This window comes from Rhodofomes roseus, assembly GCF_022264815.1.
Source record: "Rhodofomes roseus strain CIRM-BRFM 1785 chromosome Unknown C8Q71scaffold_19, whole genome shotgun sequence".
Lineage (NCBI taxonomy): Eukaryota > Fungi > Basidiomycota > Agaricomycetes > Polyporales > Fomitopsidaceae > Rhodofomes > Rhodofomes roseus.
In genome coordinates, this window is record NW_025952975.1 from 518,961 (window position 1) to 533,238 (window position 14,278).

General features: G+C 53.4%; 7 protein-coding genes across 7 annotated transcripts; 2 read left to right on the forward strand and 5 right to left on the reverse strand.

Annotated features, from left to right (window-relative positions):
* Positions 1 to 661: 661 nt before the first annotated feature.
* C8Q71DRAFT_774829 (pectin lyase-like protein) lies at positions 662 to 3,030 on the reverse strand. Its single transcript, XM_047924554.1, has 15 exons — positions 2,563 to 3,030; positions 2,445 to 2,508; positions 2,292 to 2,394; positions 2,119 to 2,235; positions 2,055 to 2,060; positions 1,957 to 1,997; positions 1,856 to 1,899; positions 1,726 to 1,800; positions 1,592 to 1,677; positions 1,428 to 1,536; positions 1,315 to 1,374; positions 1,221 to 1,255; positions 1,102 to 1,168; positions 884 to 1,044; positions 662 to 819 (listed from the first exon to the last, which is right to left on the reverse strand). Exons 1-15 carry the CDS (start codon positions 2,792 to 2,794, stop codon positions 790 to 792), a joined length of 1,230 nt encoding a protein of 409 aa, XP_047776035.1. The 5' UTR covers positions 2,795 to 3,030; the 3' UTR covers positions 662 to 789.
* Positions 3,031 to 3,439: 409 nt separating this feature from the next.
* C8Q71DRAFT_774838 (pectin lyase-like protein) lies at positions 3,440 to 5,979 on the reverse strand. Its single transcript, XM_047924555.1, has 15 exons — positions 5,375 to 5,979; positions 5,261 to 5,324; positions 5,099 to 5,201; positions 4,931 to 5,047; positions 4,865 to 4,870; positions 4,772 to 4,812; positions 4,677 to 4,720; positions 4,547 to 4,621; positions 4,404 to 4,489; positions 4,243 to 4,351; positions 4,119 to 4,178; positions 4,022 to 4,056; positions 3,888 to 3,954; positions 3,671 to 3,831; positions 3,440 to 3,617 (listed from the first exon to the last, which is right to left on the reverse strand). Exons 1-15 carry the CDS (start codon positions 5,607 to 5,609, stop codon positions 3,585 to 3,587), a joined length of 1,236 nt encoding a protein of 411 aa, XP_047776036.1. The 5' UTR covers positions 5,610 to 5,979; the 3' UTR covers positions 3,440 to 3,584.
* Positions 5,980 to 6,097: 118 nt separating this feature from the next.
* C8Q71DRAFT_860541 (uncharacterized protein) lies at positions 6,098 to 6,593 on the forward strand (the record flags this gene model as incomplete). Its single annotated transcript, XM_047927812.1, has 4 exons — positions 6,098 to 6,125; positions 6,217 to 6,257; positions 6,325 to 6,452; positions 6,503 to 6,593. The coding sequence occupies 4 exons, from the start codon at positions 6,098 to 6,100 to the stop codon at positions 6,591 to 6,593; spliced, it is 288 nt and encodes a 95-aa protein (XP_047776037.1).
* A 360-nt stretch (positions 6,594 to 6,953) lies between these two features.
* Positions 6,954 to 7,782, reverse strand: C8Q71DRAFT_774844 (uncharacterized protein). Its single transcript, XM_047924556.1, has 6 exons — positions 7,743 to 7,782; positions 7,522 to 7,681; positions 7,432 to 7,464; positions 7,306 to 7,377; positions 7,169 to 7,252; positions 6,954 to 7,111 (listed from the first exon to the last, which is right to left on the reverse strand). The coding sequence occupies exons 2-6, from the start codon at positions 7,587 to 7,589 to the stop codon at positions 7,039 to 7,041; spliced, it is 330 nt and encodes a 109-aa protein (XP_047776038.1). The 5' UTR covers positions 7,590 to 7,681; positions 7,743 to 7,782; the 3' UTR covers positions 6,954 to 7,038.
* Positions 7,783 to 8,103: 321 nt separating this feature from the next.
* Positions 8,104 to 9,349, forward strand: C8Q71DRAFT_196289 (uncharacterized protein). The gene is made up of 2 exons (XM_047916911.1): positions 8,104 to 8,262; positions 8,310 to 9,349. Exon 2 carries the CDS (start codon positions 8,338 to 8,340, stop codon positions 9,199 to 9,201), a length of 864 nt encoding a protein of 287 aa, XP_047776039.1. The 5' UTR covers positions 8,104 to 8,262; positions 8,310 to 8,337; the 3' UTR covers positions 9,202 to 9,349.
* Positions 9,350 to 11,951: 2,602 nt separating this feature from the next.
* Positions 11,952 to 13,403, reverse strand: C8Q71DRAFT_713068 (EXS-domain-containing protein; the record flags this gene model as incomplete). Its single annotated transcript, XM_047920896.1, has 9 exons — positions 11,952 to 12,118; positions 12,176 to 12,299; positions 12,350 to 12,367; positions 12,421 to 12,507; positions 12,570 to 12,643; positions 12,700 to 12,760; positions 12,813 to 13,020; positions 13,084 to 13,103; positions 13,170 to 13,403. 9 exons carry the CDS (start codon positions 13,401 to 13,403, stop codon positions 11,952 to 11,954), a joined length of 993 nt encoding a protein of 330 aa, XP_047776040.1.
* A 295-nt stretch (positions 13,404 to 13,698) lies between these two features.
* Positions 13,699 to 14,070, reverse strand: C8Q71DRAFT_713287 (uncharacterized protein; the record flags this gene model as incomplete). The annotated part of the gene is made up of 2 exons (XM_047920906.1): positions 13,699 to 13,901; positions 13,965 to 14,070. The coding sequence occupies 2 exons, from the start codon at positions 14,068 to 14,070 to the stop codon at positions 13,699 to 13,701; spliced, it is 309 nt and encodes a 102-aa protein (XP_047776041.1).
* Positions 14,071 to 14,278: the final 208 nt, after the last annotated feature.

A 14,278-nucleotide genomic window follows, 5' to 3' on the forward strand; every position in this document is an offset into this window, starting at 1 on the left:
GGCCGCCACAGATTGCTCATCATCGGACTGTACATCATCGGACTCTGCAGTCTCCGCATCGGACACCTCATCGCCTTGTTTTGCTCCAGGGCCATCCTGCACTATATCAGTGCCGACCCATCATCTACGTACACAAGGAAGATAACTCACTGCAAAGGAGCAAGCAGAATTGACACGACAACGATTGCATGCTCTGCGGTTCTTGCTTATACGACAGAACTCGATATTTTCGGTGGCACATTGGTCACAGCGATTGATCCCAGTGAGCTGACCCGCATGGTAGGAATCAGTGCTACTGGGTTACTACTCAGAGGGACAATCTGATCAAGCTTACTGCGTTCCCACCAACTTTGCCCCGAACCTTCGCTTTCTGCCCATTTCCGCTAGACTCCTTGGTTCGTTTGGCGGGCATGAGGAGAATAGGTATCTCAATCAATAGGCGTAGGTGCACTGTACAACGGTAGCTTTGGTCCGTGCGACTTCGACTTGCGACTGCGAGTGGGTTGTAAGTAGTAATTGCACGGCGCGCGCTGAACGTTGAACGTTGAACACTGATCCCGATTTCTCACGTGCCCTTACGGTATTCATGCACGGAACTTGGCATTCTGCCCCCAGTGGCCAGACGTTCGGCATGAGGACGATGTTGAGATAGCGCTGGGAGTGAGCTCGAAGCTCAAGCACGGCATGAGAGTCTCATCCGACGATCACCAAAGTACTATTACAACTTGGATAGCACATCCCATTGGATTTCTGGCACACATCGTATCATACGCATTATGTCGGAGACCCTTACGATGGCGCGGTGCAATTGAAGTCGAGCTGTACAAACCGATCGTCAGTTCTCCTACGATTATCAACGGTGGGCCACGACGACATATCATACCTCGTCCAGAGTCGCGATTTTGTCGCAGACGTACGTCGCGGTGCCGTTCGGCGCCGTCAAGTGCGTGCCCGTCGCGGTGATGTCCTCACACTCGGCGGAGCACTCCAGGTCGACGACGACGCTGCCCTCCTCACCGGACGAGGTGCCCGTCACGTTGATGTCTGTCGTTCAAGCGTGAGCAGGAGGAGCGGTAGGGCGGCGGCTGAGGGAGAGCGTACAGTGGATGTCGGAGATGCTGAGGGTGCTGGGGTACTCCTCGCAAGTCGCCGCGGGCGTCGAATAGCACTGTTCAGATCAGAGTGAGATGGGGTGATACTGTTCGGCATGGAAGCCGTACTTGGTTGAGGTACATCGGGTTGTCGACATTGTACACTAGAAGTGTATGGTCAGTTGTACTGGGCATGCTCGCGTCCGCATAACGATGCATTTACCGTAGAAGTTCTGGAATGTGATGTTTTTCACGTAGCCGGTGCCGCCGCCAGCTGTGCTGTCTTTGCAAAAAGTCATACCTCAGTCCCATGCAGGTGATATGGATTGCACGTACTGGCGTATGGGCTGCCACCGAACACCTTGATGCGTGCACCGTTCTCTGCATTGCGCATGGTCACGTTGTTGACGAACACATTCGCGACGATGTCGGTTTCGCCCGCGTACTGACGAACAGAGAGGGTCAGTGTGGTGACCGCCACTGTTACGCAGCAAACGTGCCTGCCCAAGACTGCCGACGGAAATTCCGTGAGATCCGTTGCACCACATGTTCTGCACGACCATGTTGGTAGAGTTCGGCTTGAAAGCTAGACAACACTTAAGAATGTCCCTAAAAACTGCTGCAGTTCACTTACAGACGCAGTCATCGTCGTTGTTTACGGTGGAGTCTTGTATGGTGACATATGAAGACCTGTAAATGTCCCAACCGTCTAGACACGACGTTAGCTATTCTGAGAGGTCACTATGCAACTAGCCTGGACCTACCCGAGTTGGCGGTCGGAGCGCTTGAGTACGACACCGAGCTGATGCTGCATATTTTGTCAGCGCACGGGCTGAAGCACTAGGAGTGCAGAATAGAAATTCACTTAATGCGGCTGTAAGTCACGTTGGTACTCTGATACACGAACTGTATCGGCAATGTGTGAGTCAGATCGTAGGCACGTCTGCAATATAGTATGCTTACGTTGTTCTATGTATTCGCTTAGTACAACACGCTTAGTGCGTGTGCAACAAAACACTGGACGTACCCAGAACGGTGAGCCAATCTCCGTGATATCCTCAACTACGACGTTCGACGCGTTCCCCACGGTAAGCGGGATCGGTCGGGCGAAGGTCGTAGACGAGCCACCCGCAGTCCCCGAATTCTGGATTGAACACTCATCAGTCGAGCTGTTCGGAGTGCCAGATATTCTAATGTTACCCCTGTGGTGTTGAAGGTGTCCCACCATACCTGGCCATTGCCGTCAATGGTACCGCCGCCGTAGAGGTGAATGTACTGTCCGGACAAGAACCAGAAGGTGGTCCTGACACACAGTTGGACGCGATGTACGTAACAGTGAGGCATGATACGTACGCGTTCTGGTATGTCAGATACAGACTGTTCGGTGACCAGTACGCGATGTTAGGCGTATATTGCACTGTTGCATGTATCTCCATCAGACATGAATACGCGCAATGAAGATAACTCTTACCCGTCCCACTCAAAACGATGTCAACGTGACTTAGCCCCTTGGCCAAGAGCAAAGTATTGACACTGTAGTACCCGTCGAGGATAATGGCTGCATTGCTTGAGCATTCCTCGAATGCAGCATTGATGTTCGGTCCGTCATCCTGTCCTCCACCAAGAGGTTTCACAGCGCAAACAGTGTCCCAGGCCAGCGCGCGCGCAGCGAGGGAGACAAGTACCAGGACTACCTTGAACATGGTGAGTATACGAGCAAAAGACGCGTCGGAAGACCGAGGGTGGAGCTCGGTCTGTCCTCGACGATTTGCGCTATTTATTCGTTGAGGATGAAGACCCTGCCACGATCACGCGGATCCTCGTGCACATGATAGGGTTGCCGTACACTACGAGAACGCTCACCGAGCGGGCCGCACGGGGATGGGGCGAGGGACGCCGTCAAACGACCGTGGTAGCGTGAACGACGCCCTGCACGCCCAGCCGAAGCTGAGGTGTGCGAAGCCGTTGAGTCAATGAGTGCGGCGGGCGTGCGGCGGGCCGGGAGCGCCGTGTCGCCGTCACGTGAGGAGCGTTCCCTGTCCAACGCGTCCCAGCTTAGTCTCAGCTCCTAAGACCCGTGTCGCGCGACCCACGCATGAGGTCAAGAAAACACTCACCTGCATATCATCATTCTTTCCTCGTCCCAAATCCGAAGGGGCGAAGATGGGCGCAAGTATGTGCCTGGCTTGGAAGCAAACCCGAATGCCATAACAGGTCAGAACGCGCCCGTCCACATGTTCTCTTGCTCTTTTGGGCTCGTTGGGCGTACACCTACCTGGATGCCGTTAGCAGAAACCTTACCTATCCAAAGCTTGATTTGAATAAGAACTCGGGAAGCATATAGCAGCTTGCGTATAGAAACCAGCTCTCACTAATCTGGTTTCGTACTGTCGTCCGTTCGAACTCTCAATAGCAGCATTACATGGGTCAAGACACCAAGAAATCTTGCCGGCAAAGTATGCCTTGGCAAACACAACTTCCAACACAACTGCATCAGCTCGAAGGAGCACTACAGTTGAAGCCCAGCTACACAGGGCGCTCAGTGAAGTGGTGGTGTTACTATGCCCCGGGCAACTCACCTCGTCTGTGCTCGCAATGTTCTTGCAGACATACGTAGCAGGGCCGTCCGGCGATGTGACATCAATTCCGCTCGCTGTGATGTCCTCGCATTCCTGAGAGCACTCCAGGTCGACGACGACGGTACCTTCCGCCCCAGACGAGGTTCCTGTCACGTTGATGACTACGAGTGGCCATGTGAATCGGGGTGTCGAGAGGGCCAAGAGACTCAGAACGTACAGTGAATGTCAGAGATGGAGAGCTGGCTGGGGTACTCCTCGCAGACAGAAGCGTCCGTGAAGTAGCACTGGATGTGCGTTAGTGAGACGCCCATGTTTGTGTGGGCTGTGGTACCGTGCAAATCAATAACTGACCTGATCAATGACGATTGGGTCGTCCACGACATAGACTGCAAGCATCCTTTTGCGTCAGTGCCACTTGCACATTGAAATTGATAGCGGAGCAGCATACCGAAAAAGTCCTCGAATGTCACATTCTTGACATAGCCAGTGCCTCCACCAGCTGTACTATCTGGATGGAAACATGTACAGTATAGCACGTGCCCATGTTACAGCAGGGTTGGGAAACGACGTACTTGCGTCAGGACTCCCGCCAAAGGCCTTGATACGGGCGCCATTCTCAGCATAACGCATAGTAACGTTCTTGACGAAGACATTGGCGACGATGTCTGTCTCGCCAGCGTACTGAATGAGAATCTATGAGCGCAACGAATATTCAGCGAACGTGCTAGCCAACCTGCCCAAGGCTGCCCACGGAGATTCCGTGAGAGCCGTTGCACCACAGGTTGGTTACAACGACCTCGGTAACATTCGGTTTCAGAGCTGCCAGGGTTATGCTCAATTGAGTGGTTCATAGAAAGTACAGCATACCAAACTTACAGACGCAGTCGTCGCCGTTGTTGATAATGGAGTCGGTGATAGTAACTTGGGACGAGCGGTAGATGTCCCAACCGTCTATGAAGTCCAAGCGTTCAGCCCGCTGTCAGCTGCGTAGATGACAGACATTCACCGGTGTTCTTGGCAGGTGCGCTCGAATACGAGAAGGAGTTGATACTGGCGTGCTAGATCAGTGATTGCAAAGTCAACGGATCTGAGTTGACACACTTGATGTTGCGATACGTAACGTTGGTACTTTGGTACACGAACTGCAGTATAGCTATGTCAATGACACTGCACGTAACCTTGATAGGCACATACATTGTTCTGCATAGCAACACGAGTACATCAGTACCCCGTCCTGAACATGCAAACGAGACAACTTGCCCAATTAGGCGACTGCCACTGCGTGATGTTCTCGACGACAACGTTCGACGCATTGCCAACCGTCAACGGTATGGGGCGCGAGAAGGACCGCGTAGAAGCACCCGCTGTCGCAGATTCCTGCACAATTGCACGTTAGCTAGTGTTGGGACGAAAAATGGTAGATCATACTCCGGTTATGTTGAACGTATCGTACCAGACCTGGCCGTTGCCGTCGATTGTCCCACCTCCGTAGAGATGGATATCATCGCCAGAGAGGAACCAAAACGTCGTCCTACGCGATACTAGTAGGTTAGCATATACCCGATGAACACTCAGAAACGACAGACGGACGCGTTCTGGAATGTCAAGTAAAGACTATTCGGAGACCAGTACTCGATATCCGCAGTGTATTGCACTGTTTTGGGGTTAGTTGAGAAAACAGGGGTTCTTGCAAAACATGCTCACCTGTTCCACTGAGCAGAATATCCACATGGCTGAGGCCCTCGGTCAGTAGCAGTGTGTTCACGCTATAGTAGCCATCCAACACGATGGTAGCCTCGGACGCGCATTCGGCGAAGACATTGTTGATGGTCGGGCCATCGTCTTGCCCACCACCCAGCGGTGTCACTCTGCATACCTTTTCGTATGCAGAGACGGCGGATGCGAGGAGGGTCAAGCTCGCGTACAGCAGCACGATCATGACGGTTGGTCACGGCGACGTCTTCGGTAGCCACAGAGGTCCTGAGGGCAACCACTCTGATCTTGTCGTATACCGCATTCTTATATCTCGGTCAAGAATATGGGCTGGGCGGGCCGCGAGGGAGTTGGTCAACACGGAGGTGTGGGAGCATCGCGTCAGAGGATAAATGCTGCCAATGACTGGCTACTTCACTGTGAGAGTATATTTGCCAGGCGGTCCGGAAGAGAGCGTGCGCAGTCATGAGATCAGGTCTTGCAGTCTACAAGTTTCCTTGCCACAAACATTCATGCAGGTGGACTGAATATGATTATAGAGAGTGAGCACGGTGGAAGACAAGTTCGATGAGACGCGGCGAGAGTCTGAATGTTATAGTGTAGTGCAAAATCACGTGGTACACAGTCCGCCTCTGCGCCACCGGAGGCTGCGCGCGCTTCAGGCGGCGACCCTCCGCGTTCGACCACTACCACCGTCCGTGCGCCTTGCAAAGCATGGCGACCCTGCAAGGATATGTTGACCGTAAGTCATACTTCATGCGCTGCTTTTATTCTGAATCATCAGTTGTGAAGTGGTTTAAGGAACGTCGTCTCATCTACCCTCTGCTTCTCAGATCGCGTTCTCCTCATCCTGCAGGATGGACGCGCCATAGTGGTGCGTGTATTCCTTCTACCATGTGTGTCAATGGTGCTAACTGCGCTTTTTGGTACGTACTTAACAGGGCGTCATGGCTGGCTACGACCAAAAATCGAACGTCGTCCTGTCCAACTCAAAAGAGCGCGTATATAGCATGGATGCCGGCGTGGAGGAGATTGAGCTGGGGTTGTATCTCGTCAAGGGCGACCAAATGTGCGTATACCCAATCGCTGCGTCATCCTCGCTTACATTGTGCGATCTAGAGTACTCATCGGCGAACTGGACGAAGCACTCGAACAGTCAGTCGATCTATCCACGATCCGGGCTGAGCCTATCCTTCCCATCCGATACTGAACGCGCGCGGCCTTCCTGTCTTCTCCTCGGAGACGTATGTCCGCCCCCGCTGCAAGACTTGCCGCACTGCGCCTCCCGCACTGCGCGCCACCAACGTCTTCATATGGACGCGTACAGGAGCGTCGTCCCCCCTGCAGGCGCCGGGCCTGCGCCGGGCTGCTGGGAAAACTGGTCGTTTGCGAGCGCAGGTATCTGATGGTCCCGCATGCCGCACCCGGTCGCCTCATCCTACTCAGAGCATGTATCACGAAGCGGGCACGACTGAATGGATGCGTTTGGCATGGCAGTTTTCGTATGGCTTCCTCTCAAGTTGTGTGTTCACAAGGCTATCCAGAGAGTTTCGCCCAGTCCCTCGAATACTGAGCTCCTCAATCGTAATCGTATTCGGCATGAAAATCGTCAAGAGTCACAAGCTACTATAAATCACCGATCCGCGCAAACCTCCTCAATCCAGCTCGTCCTCGAGCGCACGCAAGCAGTGTGTTACTCCGCTACGGCAGGCGGGAGGGATGGGCGCACTGAAAGCAGTCCACTCAGTTCAGCAGGAACCTGGGCCAAGTCTTAACAAGACTCACTCCTTGTTGAAGATCACATACGGCTCGGGGGAGCGCTTGTGCACTACAACCCCGATCCTCGCCTTTCTAAGGTCGAAGGGCTCCCTAACACGAGGTGTCAGCGTAACACAGACAACTGCTCCACTAATGCAGCTCACCTGCGGTACAAGAACGTTTCGTCTTCGTCTCGAGCGTACATGCTATCGACCAGATCTGGCGACCGGCGATACCTGCGTATACTAGCTGAGCTTTCATTCCGGTGTCAGACATTCTCGAAGACATACTGTGAGGCACGCGCGGCGATACCGAACTCGTTTCTACAACAAACGGCACGTTCAGGTGAGATTGCACGAGATACTGGGTAAGATACACACATCGGAAGCCCCAATGCAGGGGCGATGGTAGCAGCAAGAGCGGCGATGACAACAACGGATGAACGCATCGTAGACGGATCGTTAAGCAGCAAATAAGTCGTTGACGAAGGTGAAGAAGAGTAGCGTGACGAAATATAGATAAAAATCGAAACAAGCAAGGCTAGACGCAAGGATGATGTTCACTGAATCCTCAAGAGCGCATGAGAAGATGACAGACTCACTAGCCAGTACCTGTACTCGTGGAACTTGGTTCGAAAGGAAGGGAGGAGCTCGAGTACGAAGGGACGCAACGGTCGCCCTTTATAGCACAGCCCGTATGCTGATAGGCGCCCGACATAGCGCCCGGCAACAGCCAGCAGAGATACTTATATGTACAGCACTGACTCAGGGTACTGCAGCATAGACCCTCGGGACTAAGGCATGTGCGCACTGCACGAGAATTGCATTCCTGTGTTCGCGTTTCCGGGTTTGCTCAGGCTGGCTGTGGCTGAGCGACGCGCTTGTGGCTGAGCCGCGCCGGCAGACGCCGGATGCATCCGTGGAGGCTCGTGCGCGGCAGATGAAACAATATTTACTTGACAATGTGAACGCTCGCGCCACTGTGACTCAAGCCCAAGCAGCTCAAGCTCGAGTCTCCTCCGTCTCTACTCTCAAGTTGCAGTCGTATCGCTCTCAGACAACACTATTGGCATTTACCTTCTGGGGAGGATCTGGGTGAGTATAATAATGGCTGAAGTCACGGTATGTTTGATCAGTCGCTGCAGGAGACCGACTGACTCTTACTGCAGGCTATAGGGTGGTCCATGAACAGCATCAATGCTCGTCAAGGCTACGCCAACCGGCGGACTACCTGTCGAGGTCTGGGACAACATCATCGGATGGCTCAGAAACGATATGGGCCCGCTCATGGCGTGTAGCCTCACTTGCCGTGCAATATTTCCCCCATCCCGACGGCATGCGTTCTGTCGCGTAGGTCTCAACAGTGCGGCGGACTTCAACTCTCTAGAAGCCTTTCTCAATAAACCCAACTACGTGCAACACTGCATTCGCTCGCTCACTATCCGCGGGAGCGGTAGGAAGGACAGCAAAGACAGGACATTCCCGGCCAATGGCCAGTGGCTACTACGGCTTCTGCCGAAGCTGGGCCGTCTTTCTCATATCCGAATGTTCCTGTTCTCGTTCTCCATTCCTGAGGATCTCAGACACGACGTCGGCGCCCTCGCACCAAGCCTACGAACACTGGACTTCATGACAGTAGGAAGCAAGGGCTCCGATCTAGGCTTGTTCATCTTTGCCCTTGATGACCTGTCGACTCTCATTGACATATTCAACGGGACACCTAAACCACTCATAGACACATCATGCCTATCTTTCCCGCCAAACCTGGTGCCTCGCCACACAGTCAGTACGCTGCTCCGGCAACCCATCATTCCCGTCTTCGCTAGTCAGGAACAAGCACTATCATTGGGCGTACTGGCGCAGGCATGGGACAAGGGAGCGCAATGTCGGCTGCGCAGAATCGCCATGGACCAAGTCTACTCGGAGGCCACTCCTTCGGAGTCCATACAACAAGTCCTCGTCGACTCGAAGGACACGTTGGAGGAACTCTTTCTCGAATGCGTATTCTCACGGCCCGGTAACGATGAGCTTGCCCTTGACCTCAGTGTCAGTACTGCCTGAAAGCACTATACTTGTCATTCCCGGTGAAGCGCATGTTCTTCGTGAGGGACATGTTGATCACGCCGCGCCCTCAAGGCCTCAGGACACGTTCCGGAGCCTCAGGTCGATTGCCCTTCGCATCGTTGCACGCAAGGGGCCTCAGAGCTATGGCTTATTCAGAAAATAGTCGCGATTTTGCTCCACACTCGGATCGCTCTGTATCGCGCATCCCCTGCTCAACATTACGCTCTGCCTAGACTTCAGGCCCCAGCGTAACTTTGTCATCACCCAGGAGGTTCTTGCAAGAGGATCGTACAATGCCGCCCAGGTGGCCGCCGTCACGGATTGACACCGAGAGATGTGCTCCACCATCGCACGAAACCTTCCGCCTCCCGAGAGCACAGGAGGCCGGGTGCGGTTTGGTCTTGTCTGACTGTGGGCTTCCGGGGAATCACTTTTCTTCACATCACACGAAGGGTGGCACTACGGCCCCCCAGAATACTTCCTCAGCGATCCGGTTTGGTATCACCATGCTCAGATACCAGTGTTCAACTAGTCGCGGTGAGTCGCATTTGCCATTGTTCTCAATACGCAGTCCACGAGGCTCGTAACAGGATCGGTGTTATCGCCTACAGCCACTAGCACATGGTCGTCCTTCCTGACGCTCCTGTGTTTTATTGCCTTGCAACATAATGCATCGGGCCACTTTTTCTGACGTGTGCAAAGGTTCATTTTCAGGTGCCATTCTGAGCAGTATTGACACTTAAGCCGCAAGGTACATCTTTGCACGGCGTTGGTATGAATTGAAAGCCAATTGGTCCACATCGTTGGGCCCTAGCCTTGTGACGCAAATGGTGCGTTCAAAGCTCTGGACTCCGGACGGTATTTCTCAGTGATTCGTCCGGTGTACCTCTCAGGCTGGGTCACCGCAGCCGAGGTCGCGTCTGCCTGGCCCTGTCCGGCCGTCCAAGTCCTCTGCGTCCGGAATGGTGCCATTGCGAAACCGTCGGACTCCGCGCATGTGCGTCTCAAGGTCGGGGCCCTGACAACATGGACTGGGCTGTAGTAGGCTGGGATAGATATCGAGAAATCCCAGATGGTCACCCGGAGTCCCTGCTAAGCAACGCCCGTGGCGAGCGGCGAACGACAGGTGCTGAACATCAATACAACTCGACGGCCCTCCTCGATTCAGAAGAATCACACTGATATTGAAGCTCTGTCTATGGGCGACTGCTTTAGCGTATCTCCATGCATTTTTGATACGGGCTGCATTGTCGTACTCTGTCGGGTGCAATGAGAGGTACCGATACAATCAACACACAGTGGATCACTGGAATACACGCCACGCACAGTAACCAAGCAAGCTGACAAACAGTACACTGATGACGATCGTCATGGTGCTCGAAAACGACCTGAAGAGACTATTTACACCCCATCTGATCCTCGTATGGTGTGCACACCCTGCGGTACCGTACGTAATGAAGAATCCCAGTAATTTCAATAAATCCTTGTCCATATCCGCGTCTGGAAATCGCACTAAATCAGGGAGCCTCTCCATCCTCATCGCAATGATGTTTCCTGCCCAGGGAATTGGCGTCAACTCCCTCGTCAATTGTCGAAGACACTCGTTGGGCCGAGAGCCGTTGATGGGGAAGTAAGCATCGTATATGATCGCGAAATCATATGCCAGCCCGAAGCTCTGGCCGTCGACCACCATCAGGACAGGGAGCGTCGGTCGCAGAGACCTGGGCTTGAACCATTTCTTGAAGTTTAGGATCTCCGCAACGACTACATCCCCGGTAGGGTACACCGGAACCTCGTGCTGCACCTTGCAGTGGACCTTGATCATGCGCGGTCTACCTCCGTTCACAGGGAAAAGGATGGCATTGACCTTGAAGGAGCGAGGTCCAGCGCCGTTCGGAGTCGCACAGTGCCTCCTGTGCTGGTCCAGATTCTGCAGGTGCATGAGTATCTCGCAATACGGCTACAGTGAGAGCAGCGAAGAGCTCACCCGTTGCATATGCCCGTCGCAGCAGTACGAGGTATCTTTACATCGAGGGCACCTGATGTATGCCTGTGCGCCACAGACACAGCACTGCAAGTTCGTGGATATGGCTGGGTCGGGAATCGCCATGGAGGACGGTAGGGTGGACACAGTGGGGGTAAGGCGTGCATGATGCAAACACGGTGCGTCCATACTTTAACTACTCCGGCGAAAGAACCTCACTGATTTTGAACCTTAAGTTTGCTTCCAAGCGTGCAAAGCAAGCGTAGGAGCTGTCCAGGTGTAGAGCAGAAGGACCATTGACATTTGCGGCATATTCCATGCGCGTAACATAAAACTGTTAGCTCTGGCGCTGTCGCAGCGGGTGCGGATCATCTGCGCACGTCCGTACGGACCGTAGTGTCATGTCGTCACAGTCTCCGCTCGTATCCCTGGGTGCTTGTCTCGACCCAAATTGAAACCATGGCCTGCTACTCATACCAGGTCAGCTCTCATTTCACAATAATACGTGGCCAATAATTACTATTCACTCACAAGGTTGAGTTCTAGTCAGGTTGCAGTTAGCAATGCGCGCCCAGGGGCCCGAACAATGTACTTGTGGCGAGGCAGAGTGACAGTTGCCGGTCCGCGTGCCTAGACGACAGTCCAATTTCACCTGACACTGTGAACTGCTGAGCAATCGAGAAAGAGAACGGCCAGTTTAGCAAGCGAGACAGTGGGGTAGCAGCCCGCTGATACCCTCCCTACGTAGGACATCCGGACTTGACTACCTACGGCGCCGCCAAGAGCTCGACTGACTCCGTCTATCTACATCCTCATCCTCGTCACCTCCATCCGAATCATGGTTGGTGTCGTCGAACGAGTACGGCAACGGGACCTCCCGCGTCACGCGGTATTGATCCATGTTGCCGAGGTGTTCGTTCTCGAGCCGGACTGCCCACGGAAGATCGTCAGAACATCAGCTCATCGAAAGGCAGCTTAGACACTTACAGAAGTTCCACTGCCATCTTCTAAGCATCTCCAGCATAGCGGCAATGAACGTGCGTATCGTGTAATTAATACCGCTCCGCGGGATGTACATAACGAATTCGAAGCGGATGATTATGTTCGTGATCTGGCGGAGTCAGCTCAACAGATGGACTGAAATGCATTGCGGATACTCACAATTGCAATATAGTAGACCTAGAGCGCAAGGTTGATATGACTGACGCCTTCGATAAATATAAGAAACTCACTGGTAGCCAGGAGGTATACAATATCTCCGACCGCAACAGAGGATACTTCGCATGAGGTTGGAAGAACGACCAATCCATGATAAAGTCCTTGGACGCGGTCACACTCAGTCGGACGTCCTGCAACTGTAACACAAACGAGTCCAACTCACCCATGCACAAGCATATGTAGCGTAAAGCATGCCCATGATACACCAGGGGATGAACCTCGGGCCATACCCTCCGCCTGGTACCAACGAATATCAGCGTACGTCACACAAGAATGCCGACCAGCGGACTTACCGTTCGCTCTCCATAAGTAGTAGGTCATATAATAGATGACGCCTGTTCCGTATTTCCCAGCCTTGCACGAGGGTCAAAAACGACGCTACGAAGTATCTGTCAAAACTACTCACGTTGACTAGGTGGGTCCACTGCCTCGAGTCAACCCATCGCCGGATGCTCTGCACGAACCGAACGAAGAGCGGCAACGCGCCGAGCGCAAACATCGGACCCCAGTTATTCCCGGCCGTACACACTCGCCAATTCCTAAGTCCGTGGCTATATGCGCAGCCTGCGAACCATAGATCCGCGAGCGTAAAGACCAGACTGCAGAACTGGTCGCTGAAGATTGCAATGGGAAAGTCTCAGTCCGAGCAACGAATGCGTAGAAACTTGGCGAATCACCCCATCCAGAAATCTTGGAACTAACCAGAGCATCGATTCATCAGCGACGCTTTCGCAAAATCACGATCAGGTAGCGAGGAACTCACTTCAACACGTCGCACACCAGACGTAAGCTGTCTATACAAGTTTCTCAACAGCCAGTAACGCGATGGCCGGAACAGGATCGGCAGCGGGTTCAACCAAACAAATAACGCCCACACGACCCAGAGAAGTGCCCAGTATGGTGGCTCGATGGTGTGTGAGCCTACTCGAGCGAACGACAGCCAGAGTGCGTAGCAGAGTGTAGATAGTAGTAACGCAGGTATCTGCGGCCGAGACATCATCAATGTCTGCCGGGCCGCGCAACTGCGTTCTCCACGTACCTCAAAGTATTCTCTATGGTCTAACTTTGTCCGTAGGTCCAGTTCTGTCAACAGACGTGGTAACATGAGTGACCCAGTAACACGGTGTGTAGGTAGCAATTCAGGGAGCGCACCAAAGATGAAGACATAATTTATCCGCGCATTGTGCCAGACAAGCAGGTTGATTCCGATCAGACACGAAAAAATGATAGGCACGGCAAAGATGCCATAGACGAAGAGCAGACCATCCCACGACGGAATCGCTGCACGCGTGTCAGGCTGAAAGCCTACACATAGTAGCCATCAGATGTTGCCTGGTCACACGAGGGACAGGATTCTCACTTCTATACAGGCCGTCTACCAGAGCGGGGATTCCCAGGCCGAGGAGCAGGCCTGACCTGAAGGTACTAAAATGATGGCTTTTGTGCGTGGCTCCGCTCCGTAGACGAGCTTGGGCACGTTTCTTGTCGCCGCGCGCTATGAGGCGGCCATGACGACAGTGAGAACGCAGAACAAATGTCACGAGTATGCATAACTCACCAAAGCGAGCTGCGAAGAGATCTTCCATCTCACGAAGCATTGCGTCGAGTCGCGCACCCGACGATATCGCGCTTGGCTCGATCTTCTCAATCGTGTAGGCCTGCATCGCGGGGATCTGTGGAGCAAGAGGATGAGAGGCTAGCCAGTGCCGCATGGAGGATGCAACATACATGCGTGACCTTCTCAAACTTCTTCAGAGCCTTCCTAAATCCGATGAGGTTCAAAGTCTAGTTCAGGCGTATCAGCAAGCTGAAGTAGACTGCGCGGACATAACTCACTCGGTAGTTATTCAACACCTCAAGGCCGCTACAGGA